General features: G+C 36.9%; 1 protein-coding gene across 2 annotated transcripts in view; it reads right to left on the bottom strand.

Moving 5' to 3' along the window:
* HEPACAM2 (HEPACAM family member 2) overlaps window positions 1-23,406 on the bottom strand; it is a 36,564-nt gene that overhangs the window by 11,456 nt on the left and 1,702 nt on the right. Inside the window, exons 2-5 of one of the 2 annotated variants that reach the window (XM_081969970.1) lie at window positions 23,006-23,193; window positions 14,462-14,812; window positions 13,171-13,455; window positions 5,136-5,429 (exon numbers count right to left, since the gene is read on the bottom strand). In XM_081969970.1, coding sequence (XP_081826096.1) covers window positions 5,136-5,429; window positions 13,171-13,455; window positions 14,462-14,812; window positions 23,006-23,084 — 1,009 coding nt within the window. In that variant the 5' untranslated portion in view covers window positions 23,085-23,193. The remainder of the gene's footprint in view (window positions 1-5,135; window positions 5,430-13,170; window positions 13,456-14,461; window positions 14,813-23,005; window positions 23,194-23,406) is intronic. The other variant, XM_081969971.1, reaches the window with a different exon arrangement.

The following is a 23,406-nucleotide window of genomic DNA, read 5'->3' as shown; positions in this document are numbered from 1 at the left end:
GAATACATCAATGCATACAGCTCGTTAATAAGTCACATTTATGTAAAGCATGGTTTTAGCATGATATATGAATTGAGTATGTTCGTTAAATTAAGATGCCTTAAAAATAATCCAGTGGGTTTCATCGTTGAAAGGAATTTCCAAATCATCCAGTATCCTATTCCTACATTATGCACCCTAACCCTTGCCACATATGGTTTATTAAATAAACCATGGCTGTTTGCATGAACCTAGCAGATTTAGTTTAAGGTCTGTATAACAATTTTAAAAAAAATACTAAAAAATTGCTTAAAGAGGCTGCTGCAACTCCTCAGAAATCATATTCTGCTGTCTCGCTGGTAGATCTGGTTTTTCCTGGAAAATAATAGATATATCTGGTAAAACAACATGGTGAAAGTGCATTCATAATAGAGCAACTTATTTCTGTATGCTTATACATCCAAGAGTTAATTTATGGTGCCTATTATGTATATATTTTCTTCATGTTGAACATTTTGCCTGGTCCCAGAATAAATTGTATTTGTCTCCTAAAATGCCTATCTTTAGTTAAATATATTTAATCCCCTAATTTAGTAAATGTAAATATGAAAAAGATAAGATGTAGCCATGATTTCAGAAATTTGCTTATTTTACTGATAAATGCATCTGTGTGCTAGAGATAAAGTCCAGGACCTCTAGTTTTGGTTCTGCTAATCAAGTTTAGAAACTTCTCACAATTCTACAGAAGCTTCCAAAGTGAATATGCAATTTGCTCAGAGATATTATTTTCATACTAATTGAATAGGGTTGAGAGGAAAAATATTTAATATAGGTGCCAGATTAACAAACACAGTTAATCTATATGAATAAGGTCATCACCAGACAAGTGTTTAATTCATGTCTCTTGACACATTTTTATATAATACTTCCTGTCATGCTTTATAGCATGCAGGAAAAAAATGTATTGATCCCTTACCTTTATAAATAGGTCTCAGACTGGAGGGAGAAAAGCTTTAGAAAGAGAAGTGATGTTGAGTTCTCTTTTTATCTGAACTGCGATGGAGCAAGTAGTCAGAGATAGTTGTTTTCAAAGGGATAAGATACTGATCATACTGAACCCCAAACCTCACTCAGCAGTCTCACGTAGATGTTGAAAAGGAAGGGAGAGAGAGTGCCCTATGGAGTGACGCCCCTCCCTAAGCAACACCAACTGGAAATTCCTGACTGATGTTACTGACTTTTTTTTTTAATAGAGAGGAAGAATGCAATAAAGAAAGCTAGATTCGACTGACTTCTTACTAACTGGTAAAGAAGCTTTGGTCTCAGAAGTGGAAACAGAAAAACTAAATAGAAGACATAAGTAATTGTATTAAATTGGAGCTTTTGATTAGAAGAAATACTAAACTGAAGCTAGTTTAATAAATGCCAAAATTGGATGTTTTAAATTCAGAGCATTTAAAAGTAGGAATGCACATTAAAAAGAATAATGAGAAAATGCTCATGTGAGTAGAAATCTCTGAAAGTGAGGGCGCACAATGGAGAACAGATTCCAAACATAAACTATTTTTAAAAAATCTATCAGTGTGAAGGAATTTGACAGTGAAATTGGAGAGAGGATCAGCTTTCCTTCACTGACTTTGTTTGAGGCTAGATAATCTTGTGCTGAAGCATTATCTTTTAATAAGAGTACTTGCATTGGGCAAGGGTTTGGAGTTAACAGACTAAACAGGGTCTTTCAATTTTATGAATCAGGAGGAAAAGAAACAGCTGTCCTGGACAGAACAAGACATAACATTTAAATATGGCTTAAGGTCTCCCATCTAACTTTATGCCTAGGGTAGGACTAGAACTCAGAGTCTCCCAACTTCTAGTTCAATGCCTTAAGTACCACAGGTTACCTTTGATTTTACATCCATTCCTTTAACGACCATTCAAAGTTACAACAGCGCTGAAAAAAGTGACTTATGACTGGTCCTCATACTTATGACCACTGCACGTCCTTGCAGCCATCTAATCAAAATTTGGTCATTTGGCCACAAGCCCGTATTTACAATGGTTGCAGTGTTCTGATCACCATTTGTGACCTTTCCAGAAAACCTCAGACCAGAAAAGTCAATAGAAACCAAATTCATATAATGACTATGGCTAAAAGGTCGTTAAAACTTGGGTATGATTTAGTTACCAACTGTACTGCTGAGCAATGGAAGTTCCAATCCCAATTGTGGTCATATGTGGAGGACTATCTCTAACTCAACAGGTTTTCTCTCCAGCCCAATACCAGCATTGCTTCACCTATATCAATTCCAATTTTTCTCTTTCTCTCTTTGCAATACCAAATCAGACCTATAACTGATTCATATATACACTGATTGAGAGAATTTTTGAAGATTAATATACAATTGATCCCACAGGCTTTTGAGACTGATGCACAAACTGTTAGAAAAAAGTCATGGAGCTTGGCTTTTGAACATGATACAGCAAAATTATTGCATAAACAAAGACGGAAAGAACCTGTAAACACCTCCAGTGGAGGAATGGTTGAAGAACATGGAGAAATTAATTGAGACTTCTTTGTTTAGAGAAAAAATAGTATCTACATCTATTACTGACTGGAAGCCCCTAATGGATTTGCATAAAACCGAATTGATTTATGATTTCGGTGATTAGACAGAAAAGATTATAAAAAGAAGTGTAATGAGAAAGGGATAAATGCATAAGTATACTTGTATTGAACTTTACTGATATGAAGATTGGAAGTCATTTCTTTATATCTCTTTTCTTTTCTATTTTTCTTTGACCTTTTCTTTCTTTTTTGCACTTTTAACTTTTTCTTTGATTTCTTTTTCCTTTTTTGCTTTATGCTAGTTTGCATTAGTTTTTTTATCTTTGTTTTTAATAACTTTTAATAAATTACTTTAAAAAGACAGATATTTTCTGCATAGATGCACAAATTTCTACTGAAGTATCTTTGATACTACAAGATGCCAGTTATTTATGACTAACCTGTTTCTGGCATCTCAGGTTTCACAATGCAAAATAAATAAATATTTTTATAAGTTTGCTAATATTGACAGCAGAAAAATCAATAATGGAGTTAGTCATAATTTGTAAACATCTAAAGGTCATCAGTTAGAAGAATCACATTGTCACTATTTCAGTTTTCTAGGTAAAACTTTGAGCAGAATAGATCAAGTTCACTTAAAATAAAACAGTATTTTCTAAGGTAAAAGGGGATTCCAAACTGGAATATTTAGGGTTGGGTTTTTTTTTGCTTTTCCAAAAATACATTTTTGTCATATTTCCCCTTTACACTGAGGAGGAAAAGAAAGGAATAAATCACTATTGCTAGAAATTTGAACTGTCATGAAAAAGATGTTTGACATTAGATTAGGGATATGTGGCTCAATTTTCCTCAAGTTACATAATCCTTGCTTTTTAAAAATAAAGTGGATGTCAACAAAAACAAACGATGTCAGCTGTTCATAGTGATTAATAGTCAGCTTCTCTTATTACAAATAAAGGACAATATTTGTAGCTCAGGGTTGAATTGAGGGATCCTTGATGCTTTCTGAACTTGGTTATTTTCTTGCAAGAAAGGAGAGCACCAAGAACCACCCAAGGCTTGCTTTCCAGTTAAATCCATTTTTTTTTCCTGAATTTTTCATACCATAGAAAATACTGGTTCCTCTATCTCCTAATCCCATAGCAAAATAATATTCCATGTGTAATAACTAACAATGTGCTTTCTTTTCTGACAAGTCAGTCTGCCTAATGGTAAAGACTCTTGTTTAAAAATGCTAAATGTTCCACCAATGCCAAACTTATCTTTGGTCATTTTCTTTTTACTCTGTTGTACCAATTTCTCTGTCTGTCTATCTCTCTGAATACACTTGTTCAACCTAATATTGCTTTCACTATACAGTTCTAACCTGTTATTCTTTTAACATGTTTGAATTTTTTTTTCATGTACTATTACACACTAAATCCCTCCATACAATAGGCAGTTGCTATTCACAAATGGCACAGAGCTTTGTGGTGCAGGACACAAATGAGCTTAGGAAATGTGTTTTCTAAGGTTTCATGCTAACTAACAGAATCACTTCAGAACTGAAGTTTTACTATCAAAAGAACTAAAGATAAACTAAAGGTTGCTCCTGCAATGGTATGAGATCAGATGAACATAAGAACCCTCCTCTTAAAAAAATAGTTAGCAAGATATGTTTATGCCACAGTAGGAGGAATAAGATGATGAACCTCGATCATAATTCTACCAAAGTTTACTGATGTATTAACTGAAGAGACTGAGAGAAGGAGAAGGAAGAAAGGCTGCATGTTTTGTCTATTTAAACGTGGGGTGGGGTGGGGGGAAGACAGTACAATCTGTAGAATTGGATGGGAACTTTAGAGATTTTTAAAATTTGTCACAAAATTGCAATCATTTTAATAAATAATAATTAGAAGCAATCGTATCAATTATATTTCATAAATATGATTTAAAATGAAACCAAATGTTTCTTCAGGAGGGCCTAGTCCATTTCTTTCTTTCATTGCCTTCTTTCATTAGATGAGACTAGACAAAGGGTAGGGAAGTTCTGACCATTTAGAAATTACCATTTTTAATTTTTGGCAATACTGACACTGAAGAGATCAAACAAGTTTGCAGGTTTTGAACCACTCAATATAATAATATATCATAAAGCAATATACAACTGATTTATTGTTGATCCATTTTAAACGTCAGAAATACAAATGGATAAATCCTAAATCTTAATATGCTGGCACAAACAACATCAAATAACTACATTACACAATAGTGTGATGTTAAAAGGGAATATGCAACCCTACTGTAACACATAAAAAGTAATATTGAGATGTGGGACATGAAAGAAATATGTTTCCTAACCTCTGCTTAGCTTCTGTTCCTAGGAGAATGTCTTAACACATCCAAGGATAAGAAATGTCTTAAAATGATAATAACTTTTACATATGCACTGAAGAAAAGAAAACTTGAACATTCCATATGTAACAGTATGTATTGTGTGGAATCATGTAAGATCAGGATGTTTCTCTGCAGATGTATTACATCTCATTTCCCAAATTGGTATTCTCACTGTAAACGTGTATCTATTGTATACCTATCACTCATTCATTCTTACCTTTTGGTATTACTATCACCAAGATGTGGGTTTCAACGTGGGTTCCAGTCATGTTGTTGTAAGCAGTGCATATGTATTCTGTTTTCTGTGTCACCTTCTCAGATGCAATTTCAAGCAATCTTCCATATTGTAGTGGATATATGGAGTTGTTTGTCTTCAGGATCCATGAATAAATGTTTGGCGGATTGGAATCTGCTGAGCAGTACAGCTGAACAGCATCACCTTTATCCAGTGTGAACACCTTTCCTACTTTCTGGCCTTCGGCAGTATTTATGGTAAGCCCATAGGGTCCATCTTGATAAACATCAAGTGACACAGAGAGAAAGAAAACAGATTCAACAGATGGGACATGCATATATTCTGCTTAATCCATTGCAAACATAGTCCCACTAACTGCTTGCTAAGAATAACTTCAACCCATCCCCAGCCTCCTGCAAAGAAAACCTCTGCCTGTCTTTTGTTGTCCATTACAAAACTGGAGCTCTTGGGTGAAGAAATGCACATACTCAATTCAGAACACTATTGAAATACAGAAAGAAAAAAGGCACATGCAGTATTCTCTCTTGCAATTAGCATGAATATTTTTGATATATCAAGCTCCTCAAGAGGTTTTAGCATTTATTTATTAAATAAGCCTCCCATTTCACTTCCAAGGAATTTTGAGCAGCTTACCTTATAAAACAAAATATAGAAACATGAAACATTAAAATTAACAAAAAATGAGTAAGGTAGGAACCATTATATCAAAGAGGTGAAGGTGGAATCTTCTTAAGTCAACTAACCACTTGGCAGGTACTACTAGCATTATGGCATCTTTGCTTTGCTGGTCAAGAAATACCCTTCTTTTGCTTGATTAATGACAGTTTCAACCATTAAACCTAGAAAATTATGGTTGTTGTGATATGATTTTGCTTGTTGATAATATTGTGTCCACCTCTGGGTAAGGTTCCTAAAAAGCATTATTCACCGGATCACTGGGAATCTTGAGAGAAAGTTATAGTTGGGCACTTGGGATAGGAAAAGCCATGATTTGCCTAAACATGGTTTTTCGGTTGTCTGGATTTCATAGAACACTTTGACACAAACTTTGCTCAATGTGCTTTCTCCCTCTATATTGAGATCACAATTTCTAGAATTATCAGGATGTCTGTCTAACGAAGTATTTGAGGAGTACCGTAGTACAGATAGGGAAGGTGCCTGGCATGTAGGGAAGATGCCAAATGGGTAAGATGTACAGATGGGTAAGTTTACAAATCAGAGTTTGGATTCACAAAACTACAAGCAAGTATAATTTAATATTTATGAGAACCATTACCTAAAACAAGCAAGTATATGTATGAGTTTATATACATTCAGGAAACCAGAGAAACTTGTATTTCTATTTTGTGGTAAACCAGAGTTTATTTTAACTAAAGTTTGCTTAGGAAGCTATAGACTGGATCCACACTACATACACCACACTTTTTAAAAATCAAATGTACTAAAAATACAATTGTTTAGATTTATACAATACACTAAGCTTAAATTCTAGTTTACAAACTGCAAAATTTGTTTTTATACACTGTGCTAATATAAAACTAAACAAACCATGTCATTGCTCAGCAGAGAACAAGGGACATACAGAACCAGAAAAATCAGGAAGCTACGAGACTTATAAATGCTGGTACAAATATGGAGGAAGTGCTATAAATACATATTGAAAACCATTAATTTGAGAATAGCATGCAGAAAATAATATTGCCACAAGAACAGCTTGAAGGAAGAAGTGGAATAGGATTTGCTCTACCATGTTGTGTACTGTTAAAAAAAATTGCTTCCCCATTTCTCCTTTTTGTCTTTTCCCAATTTCTGCTAAGGAGCATCACGTATACTGCAGTCATGGCTAATTTAAAAGCCCTTTTGCTGTGAATTAGCTTTGATTGATAAGTTTGTAACAGAAATATAGTAACAAAACATAATTATACTCTCTCCTGATTGCTACTGCTGACCTTTTCACTTCTTTTTCTTAGGATTATCTTTGGCCACTTTGTATCTAACATCTGTCATGGCAAAAGGATATTTATTCTCTTGTGAAATATTGTGACTTCACGGTTTCCATCACTGCAGTTTCACATTGTGATAAGGGGTGTAATTATACATCAATAAAACAAAGCATGATAAGATAGTATCTGTGGCTCACATAGTGATGCCCATGTTCACAGGCTTTCATGAATGTATTTGGAATGTGTTTATATTTCTAGATATGAGACTTGAAATAATATGCTGTGTTCCATTAAAGCATTCTATGTAGTATTTTGATATTAGTCATGTTATACTTCTTATAATTTTGGGAAATTTATTCTTGAGTATGGGATCACTGCACTGTGAGTGAATTTAATGCACTTGAAAATTTATCGTTTTTTTGTCTAAAGAAATCCAAAGCTCTGCAAAACCTCAAGTCCCATGGGCGGCTGCTTTGATTGGCACAAACTGGGATTTTGGGCTGATAGTGATCCAGTTATGCAAGCTGGGTGAGTTTAATCAAACGTAAATCCCCATAATGCTCCCTGACAGTGCTTGGTCAGGGATACTAGTTTAAAATAAAATTGTTATTAAATCCATTTACTTGCCACTACACCAGGAGTGAAATCCAGCAGATTCTGACAGGTTCTGGAGAACCGGTAGCGGAAATTTTGAGTAATTTGGAGAACCGGCAAGTACCACCTCTGGTTGTCCCTAGAGTAGGAATGGGGATTTTGCAGTATCCTTCCCTTGCCACGCCCACTAAGCCACGCTCACAGAATCGAATTTCACCACTGCACTACAGGTATTGCCAGATCAAAATAATTAGGTTGGAGTTGTGACACAAAATATTAGAGCCCTCTATGAGTTGTGGGTTCTGTTTAGGAACTGATCCTTGATGTCTCCCTAAGGACGTCGTTTTCTGGATCTGATCTTGGGGCAATATAGAATCATAATCATTCTGCCTATAAGATTAGCTAGTAACTTGCTCAAACATGTACTTAATCTCCCCACCCCGCTTTCCTAAGTACCATGAAGAGCTTGTGGTGATCAGTAGTGGGTTTCAATTTATTTTACTACTGGTTTGCACGTGCAGAAGTGTCTGGGTGGGTGGAGCCTCCCACCACTGCCACTACCTGTTCACCCGATCCAGGGCAAACCGGCAGAAACCCACCTCCGGTTGTGGCGGCAATTAAATGCAACTGCATACATATAGGTTAGTGGAAGAGAAGATACAATTGAAAAGATAATCATTACTTATTCTGCACTGATATATTTTAATATAAATTAGGTGTCTAGTAAACCTGTTTTACAATTTTTATTTTTATACAAATAAAAAATGGATTGCGGCAGGATGTTTACTAGTGACTTTCATCTTCTGGAATCATCCATTATTTTTTATGCTGTGGCAGCAGAAATACTACACGATGATAAGCCTTGTATCTCTGTGATGTCCCTAAGAAGGTGTAAGTCACGAGAGGGTTAATGGTATGGGAATAGTCCTCCTGGGAAATTCTTTCCAAAATAATTTTTAGATGTTTCTAATTAAAATCTATTTCTAATTAAAGGACTCTAGTAAGTCACTACCTCTTTTTTGATATCATTCTGAGCAAAGCAGACCTTTTGCCTCAATAAAATCTATTTACTAAATGACTTGTAAAACAATAAATCATCACTTCTTAGCAACAATTTACTTCTCAGTGGGAACATAAGCAATTGTATCTGTCACGAGGAAACTGTAATCCATCTTGTTTTTGAACAGATGTTATTTACCGTGAGTGACCTTTATTATTACCCTAATTCCCCAGGCAGCAATGGCATATGGTCTTTGTAGCTTGCAGAGCCATTACTTGATTGCTATTGAGAAAATTGGCAGCCAATAGACAGAATTTTAAAGTACCACTTACAAGTGTACTTTAAATTATGTAACTTGAAAGCAATATTTGAGGAAGTTGTGGATATATGGGCTTCTCTATTATTGGGAGTGGGGCTTACAAGTTCTTGAAGTTTCATGCAAACCCTCTTTTGTAAAAGAAACAATATTTGTTAATATTTGTTTAAATATTAACAAGAAATCAATCCATAGAGTATCCCATACCATAAAATTATTTGCTTGGGTTTCTCTTAGGGAATTCAGCCATATTATACCAAACAATATCATTATTACTGTTAGATATTGTTTTATCCTTTTAATGTTTACTAGTTTTAATGTTTGTCAATCAAATATTAGTCACCTCTAGACGAGATGGGGGGATACAAATCAAACAAACATATATACCACTGCAATATTATATACAAATTAGCATTTATGGCTTAATTAATCATGTTTGAAAGAAAGCCTAGCTTACACAGTTTACTCTTGTTCATTTTAGGGCAGATGATAATCTTAACTAACATTTAATAAGCCCAGCCAGTCCATAAGTCTATTCAATGAATCATGGTTTAGGTAAACAATGGGTAAACATGATATATAAAATCAGCTAACATGAATTAAATTATGTATTAATGTTACTTAGATTTATAATATTAGTTCTCAGCTGTATTGAGAAATACCTTCTATTTGTGTTATGATTAATGTTTGTAGCAGTAGTGTAGTATTCTAGCCATCGCACTAGATGGGACAACTCAATCAGCTTTTCAGGGAATTTCATTCATTCATTCTCTGCCTTTTATTATTTTTACAAACAATTCAAGGTGCTGACCACATCCAACACAACTTCCTCCTATTTTCCCTATAGCAACAACCTTTTGAGGTGAGTTAGTGAGACTGGCTGGCATAAGATCCCCCACCTGGCTTTTATGACTAAAGTGGGATGAACTCATGGTCTCCCACTTCTAGCCTGCTGCCTTAACCACTAGAACAAACTGGGCTCTCTTAATTTGCTATTGTTTTAAACTCTGTGTGTGGGGGTGGGGGTGGGAGTTGGAAGAGAATGAGCTGAGTGAGCCTTCCCAGTCTGGTAAGAACACTAGGCATTCTGCAAGCTATTATGCTACTTTATCTGAAAGAACAAGACAACAATTATGTTACTTTATCTAAAAGACTGTACTATGTAAAAAAGAAAAAAAGAATAAGTGGATAGCCTACATTAGTGTCCAGATTAGCTTAGATTCAGTAATGATAGGTAAGAATAACTACCAGCAAGTGGTTTGAGAGATTTGTTGCATTCCATACTTTTGGAGAATAGCAAACATGTTCTTCCCATGAATAAAAAATTATGTTCAGACAAAGTAATCAAACTATGTTTTAAATCTCCTGCCTGTAATGGGCACTTGAGTTTCTGAAGATTAGTTCTTTTAGCAATGAAATGGAGTGGAAACACACCTATGTATGTGGTTCTGTATTTAAAGGTGCTGGAGGTCCCCAAAGTGTGACATTCACATTTATAACTGTAGTATTATATTTAACTTTACCAGTGCTAAATAATAATTCATACTTCACTATACACTCTCTCCACATCACGCCACAGGTAAAAAGACAAGTGTAGGCAATACGGTGATGCTGCCTAATTCCCATAATATTCAAATATATTCATTTATGGATTTGTTATACAGGTAGTTCATTTAGTTACCATTCAAAGTTAAATGGCACTGAAAAAAGTGACTTATGATCATTTTTCACACTTACGAACATTGCAACATTTCCATGGTCAAGATTCAGATGCTTGGCAACTGACTCATATTTATTACATTGCAGTGTCCTGAAGCCTTGTGATCACTTTTGACGACCTTCTGACAAGCAAAGTCAAAGGGAAGCCAGATTCACTTAACAACCTTGTTACTAACTTAAGAACTGCAATGATTCATTTAACAACTGTGGCAAGAAAAGTCATAAAATGGGGCAAAATTCACTTAACTATCTCACTCAGTCACAGAAATTTTGGGCTCAATTAAGAATTACCTGTGATTTTTAGTCATTATTTTCTTCATGAATTCACAGTAGGATGACAGATTTACAGTTACCTTAGAATAAGGCTGAACTCAGTGGAAAATCTATTGTTCAGACTTGAACACAGAGCCCTCTCTGAGCTAGTTGGTTGCCTGCAGACATTTCATTACCCAACTAGGTAACGCCATCAGTCCAAGTAAGTGAGGATTTCCTCCTTGGTGGTTCTGAATTACTCAAGACAATTGCTCAAAAACATCTAGTTTTGAACCTTATCTGAGAAATTCCCTACAATGCTTCTAATATTAGTCACTCTGAAAACCCTTAGGACATTGAAATGGCAGCTTTCAGCTGGCTGCCATTGTTATTACTGGAGTCTGAAGTTCTGTCAGAGCTCACCAGCAGAAAAATGGGTTGGTCACTTCTTATCAATTGTAAAGGCATTACAATTGATAAGGCTGCTACTGCTTTCCTCAAGCAGATTCTCACATAGTTCTGAAAAGGTTGGATCAACAGATGGAAATCCCTAGATATTAATTCCAACACTTTTGGAAAGGACCAGTTTGTAGACATGGTTATAAGGCTGAAAGGCAGAAAATGGTCACTGATTAATGACAGTTTGAAACGTATAATTTAATGCAATGACCCTGACATGATTCCACTTGACATAACTTGTCTGATAACTAGATAAGTGGCTGAAAGAAGAAGGGAAGCAGGAAAAAAAGGTCACAAAAGTCATTTCAAGTTGCAGGCAATCTCATGGTGAATTAGTGATACAGATTTTAATCAATGAACAATATGTAGCTTATCTGGAAATTACTGAGCAGTAGGTCCGATCAGGTTTTTTATAAACTTTCCTAATTTCTTCTACATCTTCTCTATTTGACTAAATTCAATTTACTTTTTATCATGTTGTTTTAATGGAATATGCTTCCAACACCTTTAGAGTCAACAAAAATGTTTGTTTGAGCCTTTCTTTCAAAAGAGGATCATGTGAACCGGTTGGCTTACAGCTTTGTAAAGGCATTTTTCTAAGCCTATTTTCCTACTGGTCAAATCCCGTCTACCTCGAACATACTGCATGGAGTTAATGCATTGAACCAACCTGGATTATTTTTATTATACACTTCTTAATGCTTGCTGCCTTAAATATTTTGTGCTACTGTTTTATGTTGCATTTTATATTGCAATTTATACAAATATTTTTCTAAAATAAACCATCTTGAAATGATCTGAATAAGATGACATAAAATTTCAAAATAACAATAATAGGACAACGAACAGTCGCCATAATGGCATCATTTTCAATTGTATATTGTTTCACAGGTATCAGCTTTAGCAAACATACCCAGTGTCCTATATTGATTTTGCACATACATTAAAAATGTTAATGATATAGACTTTAGGATTTAATGTTCTTGCTTGCCTAGCCTAGACCCCACTAGGGATTTGGATTTTTTTCTCTAACATCCCACCATGAAGCAAAACAGAAACCGCTTCTGAAAAATTATATGTAACAGCAGTGAGTGGCCTATAGTGGGCCTTAACACAGGAGGGCAAAATACATGTTGGAAATGCTATTTTCCTTCTTTCTTTTCCCAGCCTTCATGGATGGCTTTTTCCTGTCACCAGGAATAGTCAAAGAAGTGTGAAAATTTGGATAAGAGACATTTTATGACTTTTTCAGCTCATCATCAGATCCTTAATTTGAAAAAGAATTTTCTGTTCTTGTGGTAATCTTCACTATAATTTATAACATTTATTGTAAATTGTTTCTGGAAAGGCTTTAGGAGTCTGACAGCTTTGTAGAATAAGATTTCCAAGAACAGATTTTGGATTTTCCTGTCCATTTCAGGAGTGCTCTGCCATGGATACTGGGGACGGAGACTATGGTTTGATTCCATATGCAATCATGGAATTCAAAGTGGAATACAGAGTGTTAAAAGTGGTCCATCTTCCTAGCATTGGCCAATTTTAAACATTGGATATGTAGAGGTTTAACTAGGTTAGCTTTGGGATTCTGACCTCTCGATTCGCGGTACCAACATAAATAAAAATTAAAAAGCTGTAAAATCCCATACACTGGAAAAAAACTTGCATAACATTAGGTTGGTAGGTAGATAGATATGACACATTTCATCTACTTACAATATATTGTTGGCATGAACATATCACTCATCATGGCACTGATAGGATTGGTTACTAAACAGCTGTAGTTCCCAATAGCTTCTTTGAAAACGGGGGCAATGGAAAGTGTATCTTTGTTTATAGTCATGGAGCCATTGCTGCTATCATCAATTGGATTTTCATTTTTCATCCACTGGTAAACCACCCTGGTGCCTTTTTCCACCATACATTTCAAAGTGATGTTTCCTTTTTTTTCTACAACTCCAAATGAGGGTTCCATGTATATGACAGGCTTGGTGAGAGGCACTGAAATAGAAACGATACTGGAAGTCATGATCAAGTCATTCCTGTTATTTACATGCAGCAGTCTACAGTAGATAATTTTGGATGTCTACATTTTTGCTAGTCGAAGAGGGTGAGGACTGTCACTGGCTCATTTGGGACCTCTACAAGAGGTGGGCCTTCAACCCAAAAACTTCCTTAAAAGAACAAATTGTCTTTTTAATCCCAAAGGTACTCCATAAAGAGGATCAGCATTGTTAAGTATTCAATCAATTTGGGATGCTTCATAGGACTCAATTCACATATATGTTATCTAGAGCTTCCATGTTGAACATTTCCCTTACCTAATCTATATTATGTTGAGAATTCTGGAAATTTTAGTTTCAACATAGCAGGTGGTGTCAGTTTGGAGAAGATTGCTCTAGAGCAAAAAATTATTCGCCAATTCTTCATCTTTTTTGTATAAGTAAACTTTTAGAATATATTTATAAATAATTGCCATTGGATTTTAATTTGCTCATTCATTAGAATGTAAATATTTTGAAACAGCAATAGTACTTAGACTTATATACAGCTTCACAGTGCTTTACCACCCTCTCTAAGCAGTTTACACAGTCAGCATATTGCCCCCAACAATCTGGTTCCTCACACTGGAAATATCCTGATGTGTGCAATGGACAACAGTATGTCATAAACTATGAATGTCATCTTATGTAATATATTTTCATTTTTAAGAATTTGCTGAATATATGCTAAGCCTTTCCTGCAATAACGCTGGATTTTGATTATCACCCCATTAGATTTTTCTCTATTGCCAGGAAACTCTCTAAGCAATATTACTTCACTACACTGAATGTTCAGTAGGACAGATAGTGGCTTTGGGGAAAGGAAAGCCCAGAAAATGTCATAAATAAACAAGGAATGGGGAACCTATGACCTTTACATGTTGAACTCCAATTCCCAATAGTCACAGCCCATATGGTAAATATTGATAAGACAGAAACATACCCTAGCATTTCAAATTACTTACCATCAACAGTAACCTGAATCTTTTCACTTACTGATTTTGTCTCATTGCCATCGATATTGATTTTTACAATATAATTTCCTTCATCACTTCTGTGTAAAGAGTTTATCAGTAAAGATGCATTTGGAGGTAAAAGTGTAAATTTGTGCCTATATTCTAAGTCTGGAACAACGGATTGATTGACTGAACTAAGCAGATATTTAGGGTCTGTTGGTGGTTTTTCAAACAGCCATATTATCTGGATGTCAGAAATGGCAACGTTGAAATTATAAACAACCTCAAGTCTGAGTGGCTGTCCTTCAATGCCATTGACTCTGTATGAGGGAATTGTCATTTTTAATGCAGAAGAATTACCTGCAGAAAAAAGATTACATATATTACAAATCAAAATACACACAGTACTTGCTTCAGTTCTATTGTAATATATCTTAATGGGTTTCAAAACTAACCATCACTGGTGTAAATTCATACTATGACCATTTTGCATTTTTGGACCTCATCTATACCACTATATTTCTTTATGCAATTATATTTTTATTCATATTGGGTTGGATATAAACATTACACACATCTCTCTGAACAGAATGTATGAAATAATAATTATTAACTTTTCAGGTTAACCATCAACAGCGAAGGAACAAACAGCCAAGAAATATTGCAGATGGGTATTCAAAAAAGCAGCTATGAAGACCTTGGAAAAAGTATTCAAATGCCAAGATGTGTCTATACCTACAAAAACCAGTGTCATGCAAGCCATGCAAGACTCTCTATTTTTTGTGACATGACATAGAAGTGAAATAAGCAGCTAGGAATAATATTAATACATTTGACATTAGTGTTTGGAAGACTTTTGAAAATACTGTGGATAGCCAAGAAACTAAATTGATGGATCATTATGTAAATCAACCCAAACTTTTCATTTGATGTACAAAAGGCCATGCTAAAATTGTTCTTTGGACACATTATGCGAAGACCTAGGTTTTTAAAAACCTGTGCTGGTTACAACCATAAAATACATTCATTTTTCCTCTAATATTTTCTTGTTAGTATTGGTTGACTAATCCATTGTAAACAAATTTGCTTCTTGATTGATTTGAATGGCTAGGGAGAGCACATAGGGTTATAACACGGATTCAGAAGTGTGCAAGAGGTAACATGGTGGTTGGGGAGAGTGCACAGAGGTACACAAGGTGCTCGTTGGGGATGCATGGTGTTGTGGCATGTGTGCAGAGCAATAGGTGCTATGCGGAACCAAGAATATGTGGGTGGGTGACATGGCTCAATTTCAGAGGGGCTGGGGAGGTAGTGACCTTCTCTGCCAGCTTTCTAATTGCCACCACTCCCTGTAAGCTTCCCACAAGCAAAATGACTTTGCTTGTGGGAAGCTGGCAGGGAATGCCTGCAACCATGATCAAGTTTATACTTTATGCCGGCTGCCTCATTTACTTGTGGGAAACTGGCCGGGAGTATTGGAAATGACAATCATGTGACCATGGTTAACTATGGTGGTGTTGTAGCATGGTAGCAGTGAAGCAACCATAAGTTTGCCAAATCCAAATCCCACATGGGTCAGGAATCACAAATTTTGGACATATTTTTTAAGTTAGCCCATTTGAGGTTCGAGTCAAAAAATCTTGCCCTATGATGCATTCTATTCTATTCAACTGAAAGCTATAATTAATCACAAGAGTTTTAGTCATTCATTCATGTATGACAGGGGTGGCGAACACGCGGCTCACGAGCCGCATGCGGCTCCCGGCCAAAATAAATGAGGCTCTTTGCCTCTTATCATTATTTAGTATACTGTGGCTCGGATCGCGCGCTCCCTTTCGGAAGCTGGGGAGGTCCTTTGCAGGCAGCTAGAACGGGCCGCCTGCAAAGGACTTCCCCAGACTTGCTTTGAGGAGCATGGGGCGACTGAGGCTAGTTGTGAAGCCCCAAAGCCCCCACCGCCACTGGAAGAACTGCTGCCACCTCCTCCTCACCCTCCTCTAACAGGCAGCACTGCCGGATTTGCTGCCCGGCGCTGCGGCTGAGATGAAGCCGCCAAAGCTCCAGCCGGCATCTCCGCGCGTGGCAGCGGCGCCTCCCCTCCGCTCGGAGCAGCTGAGCTCAGTCAGCGCTGGGTTACCCATCCCCTCCTCCTCCTCCGCCGTGCTTTTGAGGAGCCATGAGGCTGCAGGAGCCAGTAGGAAGGCGGGGGGGGGAGCAGGGGGAAAAAAGCCTCATGGCTCCTCAAAAGCACGGAGGAGGGGGAGGGGGCAGAGGTAACCCAGCGCTGAGCTCAGGAGCAAATCTGGTGATTCTGTTGGAGAAGGAGGAGGAGGAGGTAGCAGCAGTTATTCTGGTGGCAACTCGTACTCGTCGGCATTTTCAGCAGAAGCCCTGCCCACAATGAAGAAAGCAAAGATGGAGCAGATCCACGCAGATGACGTCGCTGCAACATGACTGGAGGAGGAATTATGGGAGTTGAAGTCCACAAGTGTTAAAGCTGTCAGGTTTGAAGACCCCTGGGGGTTTTTTCCCTAAAGGGTTAGGGGTGCAAGGGTCTTGTAACTTGACAGCTTTAAGAGTTGCGTGCTTCAAATGCCAGAGTTTCTGAGCCAACATTTTGGTTCCTAAGCTGCAGCGTTGTTAAGTGATACTGATATTATATAACACTTTGAATTAAGCGGGTACCTTGAAGAAACATAACTTTGAGTTTCAAATAATACTGATTTTGTTGTTGTCTTAGGTGACATCTGTGAAAAAAATTCGGGTGCTCAGGCATGAAAATGTGCCGCTCAAACACTATACTTTTCTGCTCACATCGAAAAAAATTAGAGGGAACATTGCTTCCGGGTCTGTTTTGGCAGGTCACTGCGTGGTGTGGCTCTCTGACTCTCACAGTTTAAAATTTTGGCTCTTTTTGTCGAACTTGTTCTCCACCCCTGATGTATGATGTGTGTATGTAGGTGGATATGTATATGTAAATATATAAATAAGTATCAGTGGAAACTTAATAGCAATAGAACTTAGACGTATATACTGATTTACAATGCTTTACAGCTCTCTCTAAGCTAGAGGTGGGTTCCTGCTGGTTCTGTCCAGTTTGGCTGAACCGATAGTAATTTGGCTGCCTGTATCACTGGAACCGGCAGCGGCCCATACCTGCCATGCCCCCGAACCGGTTCTCCTACGGCACCGCCATCTTGATTTTGGGTTCTGCACATGCGCAGAACAATTTTCATTGCAGAAATGTAATTTCCCTTTTTTTAACGTTTTGCACATGTATAGACCTTTTTAAGTGCGAGTTTGGTGTGTGCAAAGCAAGTGCATGGGCACAATTTTTTTGGCGTGCTGAACTGGCAGCAATGCCAGCAGCAACCCACCCCTGCTCTAAGCGGTTTACAGAATCAGCATATTGCCCCCAACAGTTTGGGTCCTCATTTTATTCAACTCGGAAGGATGAAAGGCTGAGTCAACTTTGAGCCTGGTGAGATTTGAACTGCCAAATTGCAGGCAGCCAGAAGTCAGCAGAAGTAGCCTGTAGTACTACACTCTAACTACTGCGTCACCACGGTTCATTAAAATGCATTATCCTTTTCCTGCCAACATTTAATTGTGCAAAGGGGGGGGGGAGTACCTAGGCTCTTCCTCATAATGATAATCCCATATCTTTTGACCCAATCTAAGCAAAGGCAAGGAAAACCTCTTTTGTGCTGTTATAATACCCTTGAATGCATACTATAAACATTTAAACGTCTGTCACAGGATATATCACTAAAACCAAGCATTGTCCTGTACTCTGAATATTAGTCAGTAAAGGAGTGAATTAGATGTCCACTCATTTCTAAAGAAAGAAATAGGTCTTGCAGTGTTTGTCAGAACATAGCGATTTCAAACAACATAATTATTTATATTTAGCAAAATCGCCTCTAAGTTATACATTGTAAGAAAGCCAGAGAAATGAAGTTTCAGCACAGAGGAAAGTTTGGCTTCAGAACTAGGTATGTTTAGCTTAAGAGAAAGAAGGACTAGGGGAGACATGATAGCAGTATTCCAATATCTCAGGGGTTGCCACAAAGAAGAGGGAGTCAAGCTATTCTCCAAAGCACCTGAGGACAGAACAAGAAGCAATGGGTGGAAACTAATCAAGGAGAGAAGCAACTTAGAACTGAGGAGAAATTTCCTGACAGAACAATTAATCAGTGGAACAGCTTGCCTCCAGAAGTTGTGAATGCCCCAACACTGGAAGTCTTTAAGAAGATGTTGGATAGCCATTTGTCTGGAACGGTATAGGATTTCCTGCCTAGGCAGGGGGTTGGACTAGAAGACCTCCAAGGTCCCTTCCAACTCTACTATTGTATTGTATTGTATTAAGAATGGGAATTGATAGTTCTGTTCAATATAATGCAACCCCATCCTAATCCTACAAGACTATTGTGTGAATGCAACCATTATACATTTCTTGACTGACAACCACAACTGAGCCCAAAATTTCTATTGTTAAGTGAGACATTTGTTAAGTGAGTTTTCCCCCCTTTTACAACATTTTTTTTGCCAGTTGTTAAGTGAATCATCGAAGTTGTGAAGTTACTAAGTAAATCTGCCTTCCCTATTTGATTTTGCTTCTCAGACGATCACAAAAGGTAATCGTATGACTCTGGGGCACTGAAACTGTCAGAAATATAAACCATTTGCCAAGTATCTGAATTTTGACCACATGACAGTGGAGATACTGCAAAAGCTGTAACTGTGAAAAATGATAAGTCACTTTATTCAGTGCCACTGTTGCAGTCACTGAATGAACTGTTGTAAGTCAAGGAGTACCTGTAGTTCAATAAACTACTAAAGTACAAAAGTGTATACTACACAGGTCTACCTCTGAAAATCAAATAGAAGTTACAGCACAATTAGACCAGAATGCAGTGGCTCAGATGTTGGCAGATGGTCGTTATCAAGAGTTCATCACATCTATGAATAGGCTTTGTTTCCTACCAGTTTCTATTTGCAATTCAACTCAGAATCAGAATAGAGCTGGAAGGGACCTTGGACGTCTTCTAGTCCAGCCCTTTGCTCAAGCAGGAGATCTTATACCATTTCAGACAAGTAACTTCCAGTCTCTTTTAACTTTTAATTTTTAACCTTAACCGGTACATGACTTGGCTTCAAGGTATCTCTGGAGACTTCTCTGTTCAAATTCAAAATTTCCTATGCAGAACTCATGGAAGAATCTAGCAGCAGTTCCCAACTTCCATGAAATAAGGAGAATGGAGGACTAGATAGGTTGGTTTTCTATTACAGGACAAGTATTATGATGTGTGATAATTTGACCAGCACTTACTATGGATCAGAAAAATTACTTATGACAAGGCTGCATTTGATTCTTAATATGTGGCCATTTTGTTACTTGATTATGAGATTGTTTTAAGATTCCTATTTAATACTTTTGTGATTTTTACGATTTATTTTTATTGGGATAATTCAAACATATCAGTGATTTTTTGTTTATGGCAAATAAAAATGAAATAAAATACAATTAAATAAACCATGGCCTAGTATGACTTATGAACCCAGCCACTACAGATGCTCTTGACTTAGAACCATTTGTTTAGTGGCTGTTCAAATCTACAGAGGCACTAAAAGTGACTTACATTCAGTCCTCACACTTATGACCATCACATTTATTTAGTGATGCAATAGAATTTGCGTGTTTGCATTCACAATGATTGCAGGATTCCTGGATCATATGATCATTGGAACCTCCTCAGTCAACTTCAGATAAGCAAAGTCAATGGGGGAAGCTGGATTCACTTAACAACTGTGTGGTTCACTTAATAACTGCACTGATTTGCTTAACAAAGGTAGTAAAAAAGGTCATTACATTGGGTACAATTCATATAACAGCCCCCTTACTTAGAAATTCTGGCCCCAACTGAAGTCATAAGCTGAGGACTACTTGTATTTTTCAGCCTTAGGAGTTCCATTTCACATTCAGATTTTAGCTGAATTAAATAGAGCCACCAAAAATGATGTATTAAGATTTTGTCTTAAATGAAGGTCAGGCTTTTTATCTGTTCCAAGTACAGGTAGTTTCTATGCACAACCACAACTGAGCCCCACATTTTTGCTGCCAAGTGAGGAAGTTGCTAAATTGGTTGCACCTCTTTTTACCACCTTTTTTGCTACAGCTGTAAAGCAAATTATTGCAGTTATTAAGCAAATCATGTGGTCATTAAGTAAATCTGGCTCCTCCCCCCCCCATTGATTTTGGTTGTCCAAACCTAGCTTGAAAGGTTACAAATAGTGATCACATGACTCCAGGCAGTACAGGTTGCCAGTTGCCAAGGGCTTGAATTTTGATCACCTGACCTTGGAGATACTGCAACAGTTCCAAGTGTGAAAACCAGCCATAAGTGTCACTAAATAAATGGTTGTAAGTAGAAGACCACCTGTATTGTAACCAACTGAATTGGAAGTTCTATTTCAAGTTTATAAATCGAATACAATATTGGGAATATCTAATTTGCTAATTACCTAATACAGTATTACCTGCTACCATATTTGCAGCAATAGTATAGTGCCGTGGTGGCGAATCTATGGCACGCATGCCGGAAGCTGCATGCAGAGCCATCCTGCACGGGATGTGTGGCCTTGCTGGATCCTCTTCTGTGTTCCTGTGCACACAGAAGTGGTGGTCAACTGGCCTTCACACATCCGGGGGAGTGCAAAACCCGGAAGAGTAGTGTTCCAGTGCACATTGGCACCTACACTTCCAAGTTTCTGTTGCACACATGCATGACAACCAGCTGTTCATCGGGCAAGCGCCTGTGCCAGAAACCAGAAGTTTGGGTGTCTGTATGTGCATGTGTGCAAGAACGTTGCTCTTCCAGGTTTTGGTGCTCCCACGCGTGCGAAGGCCAGCAAGATTGCACGGTACAGGCAGGATGGTTTTGCGTGCCATTTCCAGCACACAGTGACGTAAAAGGTTAGCTATCACTGGTATAGTGTCACATTCAAGCCCTGTGTTTTCTAGCAGAACTATTGCTTTTCAGCATATGGTAGTGCCAGGACTGAAATTAATTTATCATAGGGATATTAATAAATGCATGGGAAGTTTTATTCTAAAATCTAGCAAAATTATCTGCCTGTGTTCCATTTTTGCTTTGGTATCCAGATTTTTTAAAAATTAAAAACAAGTTTAGGAATGGTTGATACACAGATAACAAACTTCAAATATAATTTACCAACATAAAATAAGTTTCTGAAGCAAATAATGCACTTTCTTAGCTTCTGCTGTCTGCTTGTGCTTTCTTTCTTTGTATTCAATATAAACAAATTAGATATTCCCAAAGTGACCTCCAACTTTTGCCTAGGCTGCATTTGGCTTTTACATTAGTCTTAAAGTATTAGTAAGCACAACACCACCCTTGTTGACTGGAAACAGCCTTCAACGTTTTTACTGAAATAAAAAGCTGACATAATATTTGAGTTTCGTACATAAACCGGCGTTCCATGGGAAGGATTTTGATTTTATTTAAAGAACTTTTCAGTATCAGTGATTGTGTCATTTTGAAATTAACCTAGTTTATTTTTGTTGTTGTTGCTTTACTTAATTCTAGTAGCAAAGTAAAAACATTGTACTATAGTAGGGAACAAGGTAGTCTGTTTGGTTTATAACACTGGGATTTATGACAGCCATTTCTCCAAATCAATTTAATTGTGAAATTATTAGGCAAAGTGCACCCAGGCTTAAGATAATGTATAAAACTCAGTGAATATTTCCACAACGAAGAGAATAATTATTTTGGAACCAAATGCTAATTTTAAACCCAGTTTGCATAGGAATGGAAAAAAATTCTCTAAAAGGTATTACAAACCTGGTTACTCTAAGTAATGTGGAAATTTTTATATCTCCTGTATGTGTAATAAACTTGGGAACAATAATGCAGAAATAGGGAACTAGCAGCCTTCCAGACATTGCTGAACTACAGTTCCTAATATCCCTCACCTTTAAGCACATGGGCTATTGCTGCTGAGAGTAGTATTTTAGCAGTTTTGGGAGGGCCATAAATCCCCCTTCTCCTGAAATATCAGAAAAATCTATCTTTTTCTTTCCAATGCTAAATAATATACTATTATGGAAAATATCAATGAATTTAAGGAATATATTGAATTAGCACATTGCACCACAATTTTTTTTAAATGCATTGGTTATATTCAATGATACATGAGAACAATTGCTTTCCTTAATGTACAGTATGTACATTCAACCTTCCTAAAAGATAGAATATTACATAATGTGTGAACTATAGAACGATCTTATCTACCATGAAGAAAGTCTTAGAGTTTATTCACCAAGAACCCACACAGAGTACATAATTGTAGTAACAATTGTAGTTTTCATTTACACAAACCCCATGGTGGTATTTTATTCTAAATAGCATTAACACTACTAATTTTATATCCATAAAGCTATGGAAGTTAAGATATTTATGAATTCTATAAAGACTTGTACTTGGATAAAGTTTTAGAAAAGGACAGAAAATAATGCAGAAATCTTACCTAAAAGTAGGTAGAGCACAAAGATTTGCAAGCCACAAAGCATGGTGTTGAAAAGTAGCTTGTTTTGTGCGAAGGCCATCTTCTTTCAGTGCTAGACTGAGCCTTGGCCAGCAGCTGTGGAGTTTATTTGTTAGGGAAATCAGGTGTGAGTTACAAGTCACTGCCTTGAGTTGCTTCAGGTGATTTGACTATGTGTATAAACGACACAGGGAGTGGAACACCTGTTAGATTAGTATTCAACATCTTCATTGCCTATAGCCCTATCATAATTCCCCACTCTGGTATGTTCACAGCAAATATAGAACATGATAAATTGGGCATACAGTATGAATCACTCAACACTGATAAAAAATAAATGAGCTTAAAGACCATATGCAGGTTCTATTCATCTGATGAGAGCA

This window comes from Natrix helvetica (assembly GCF_964273705.1).
Source record: "Natrix helvetica genome assembly, chromosome: Z".
Classification (NCBI taxonomy): domain Eukaryota; kingdom Metazoa; phylum Chordata; class Lepidosauria; order Squamata; family Natricidae; genus Natrix; species Natrix helvetica.
The sequence above is the reverse complement of the archived record's forward strand: the minus strand, read 5'-3'. Positions and strand labels throughout refer to the sequence as shown.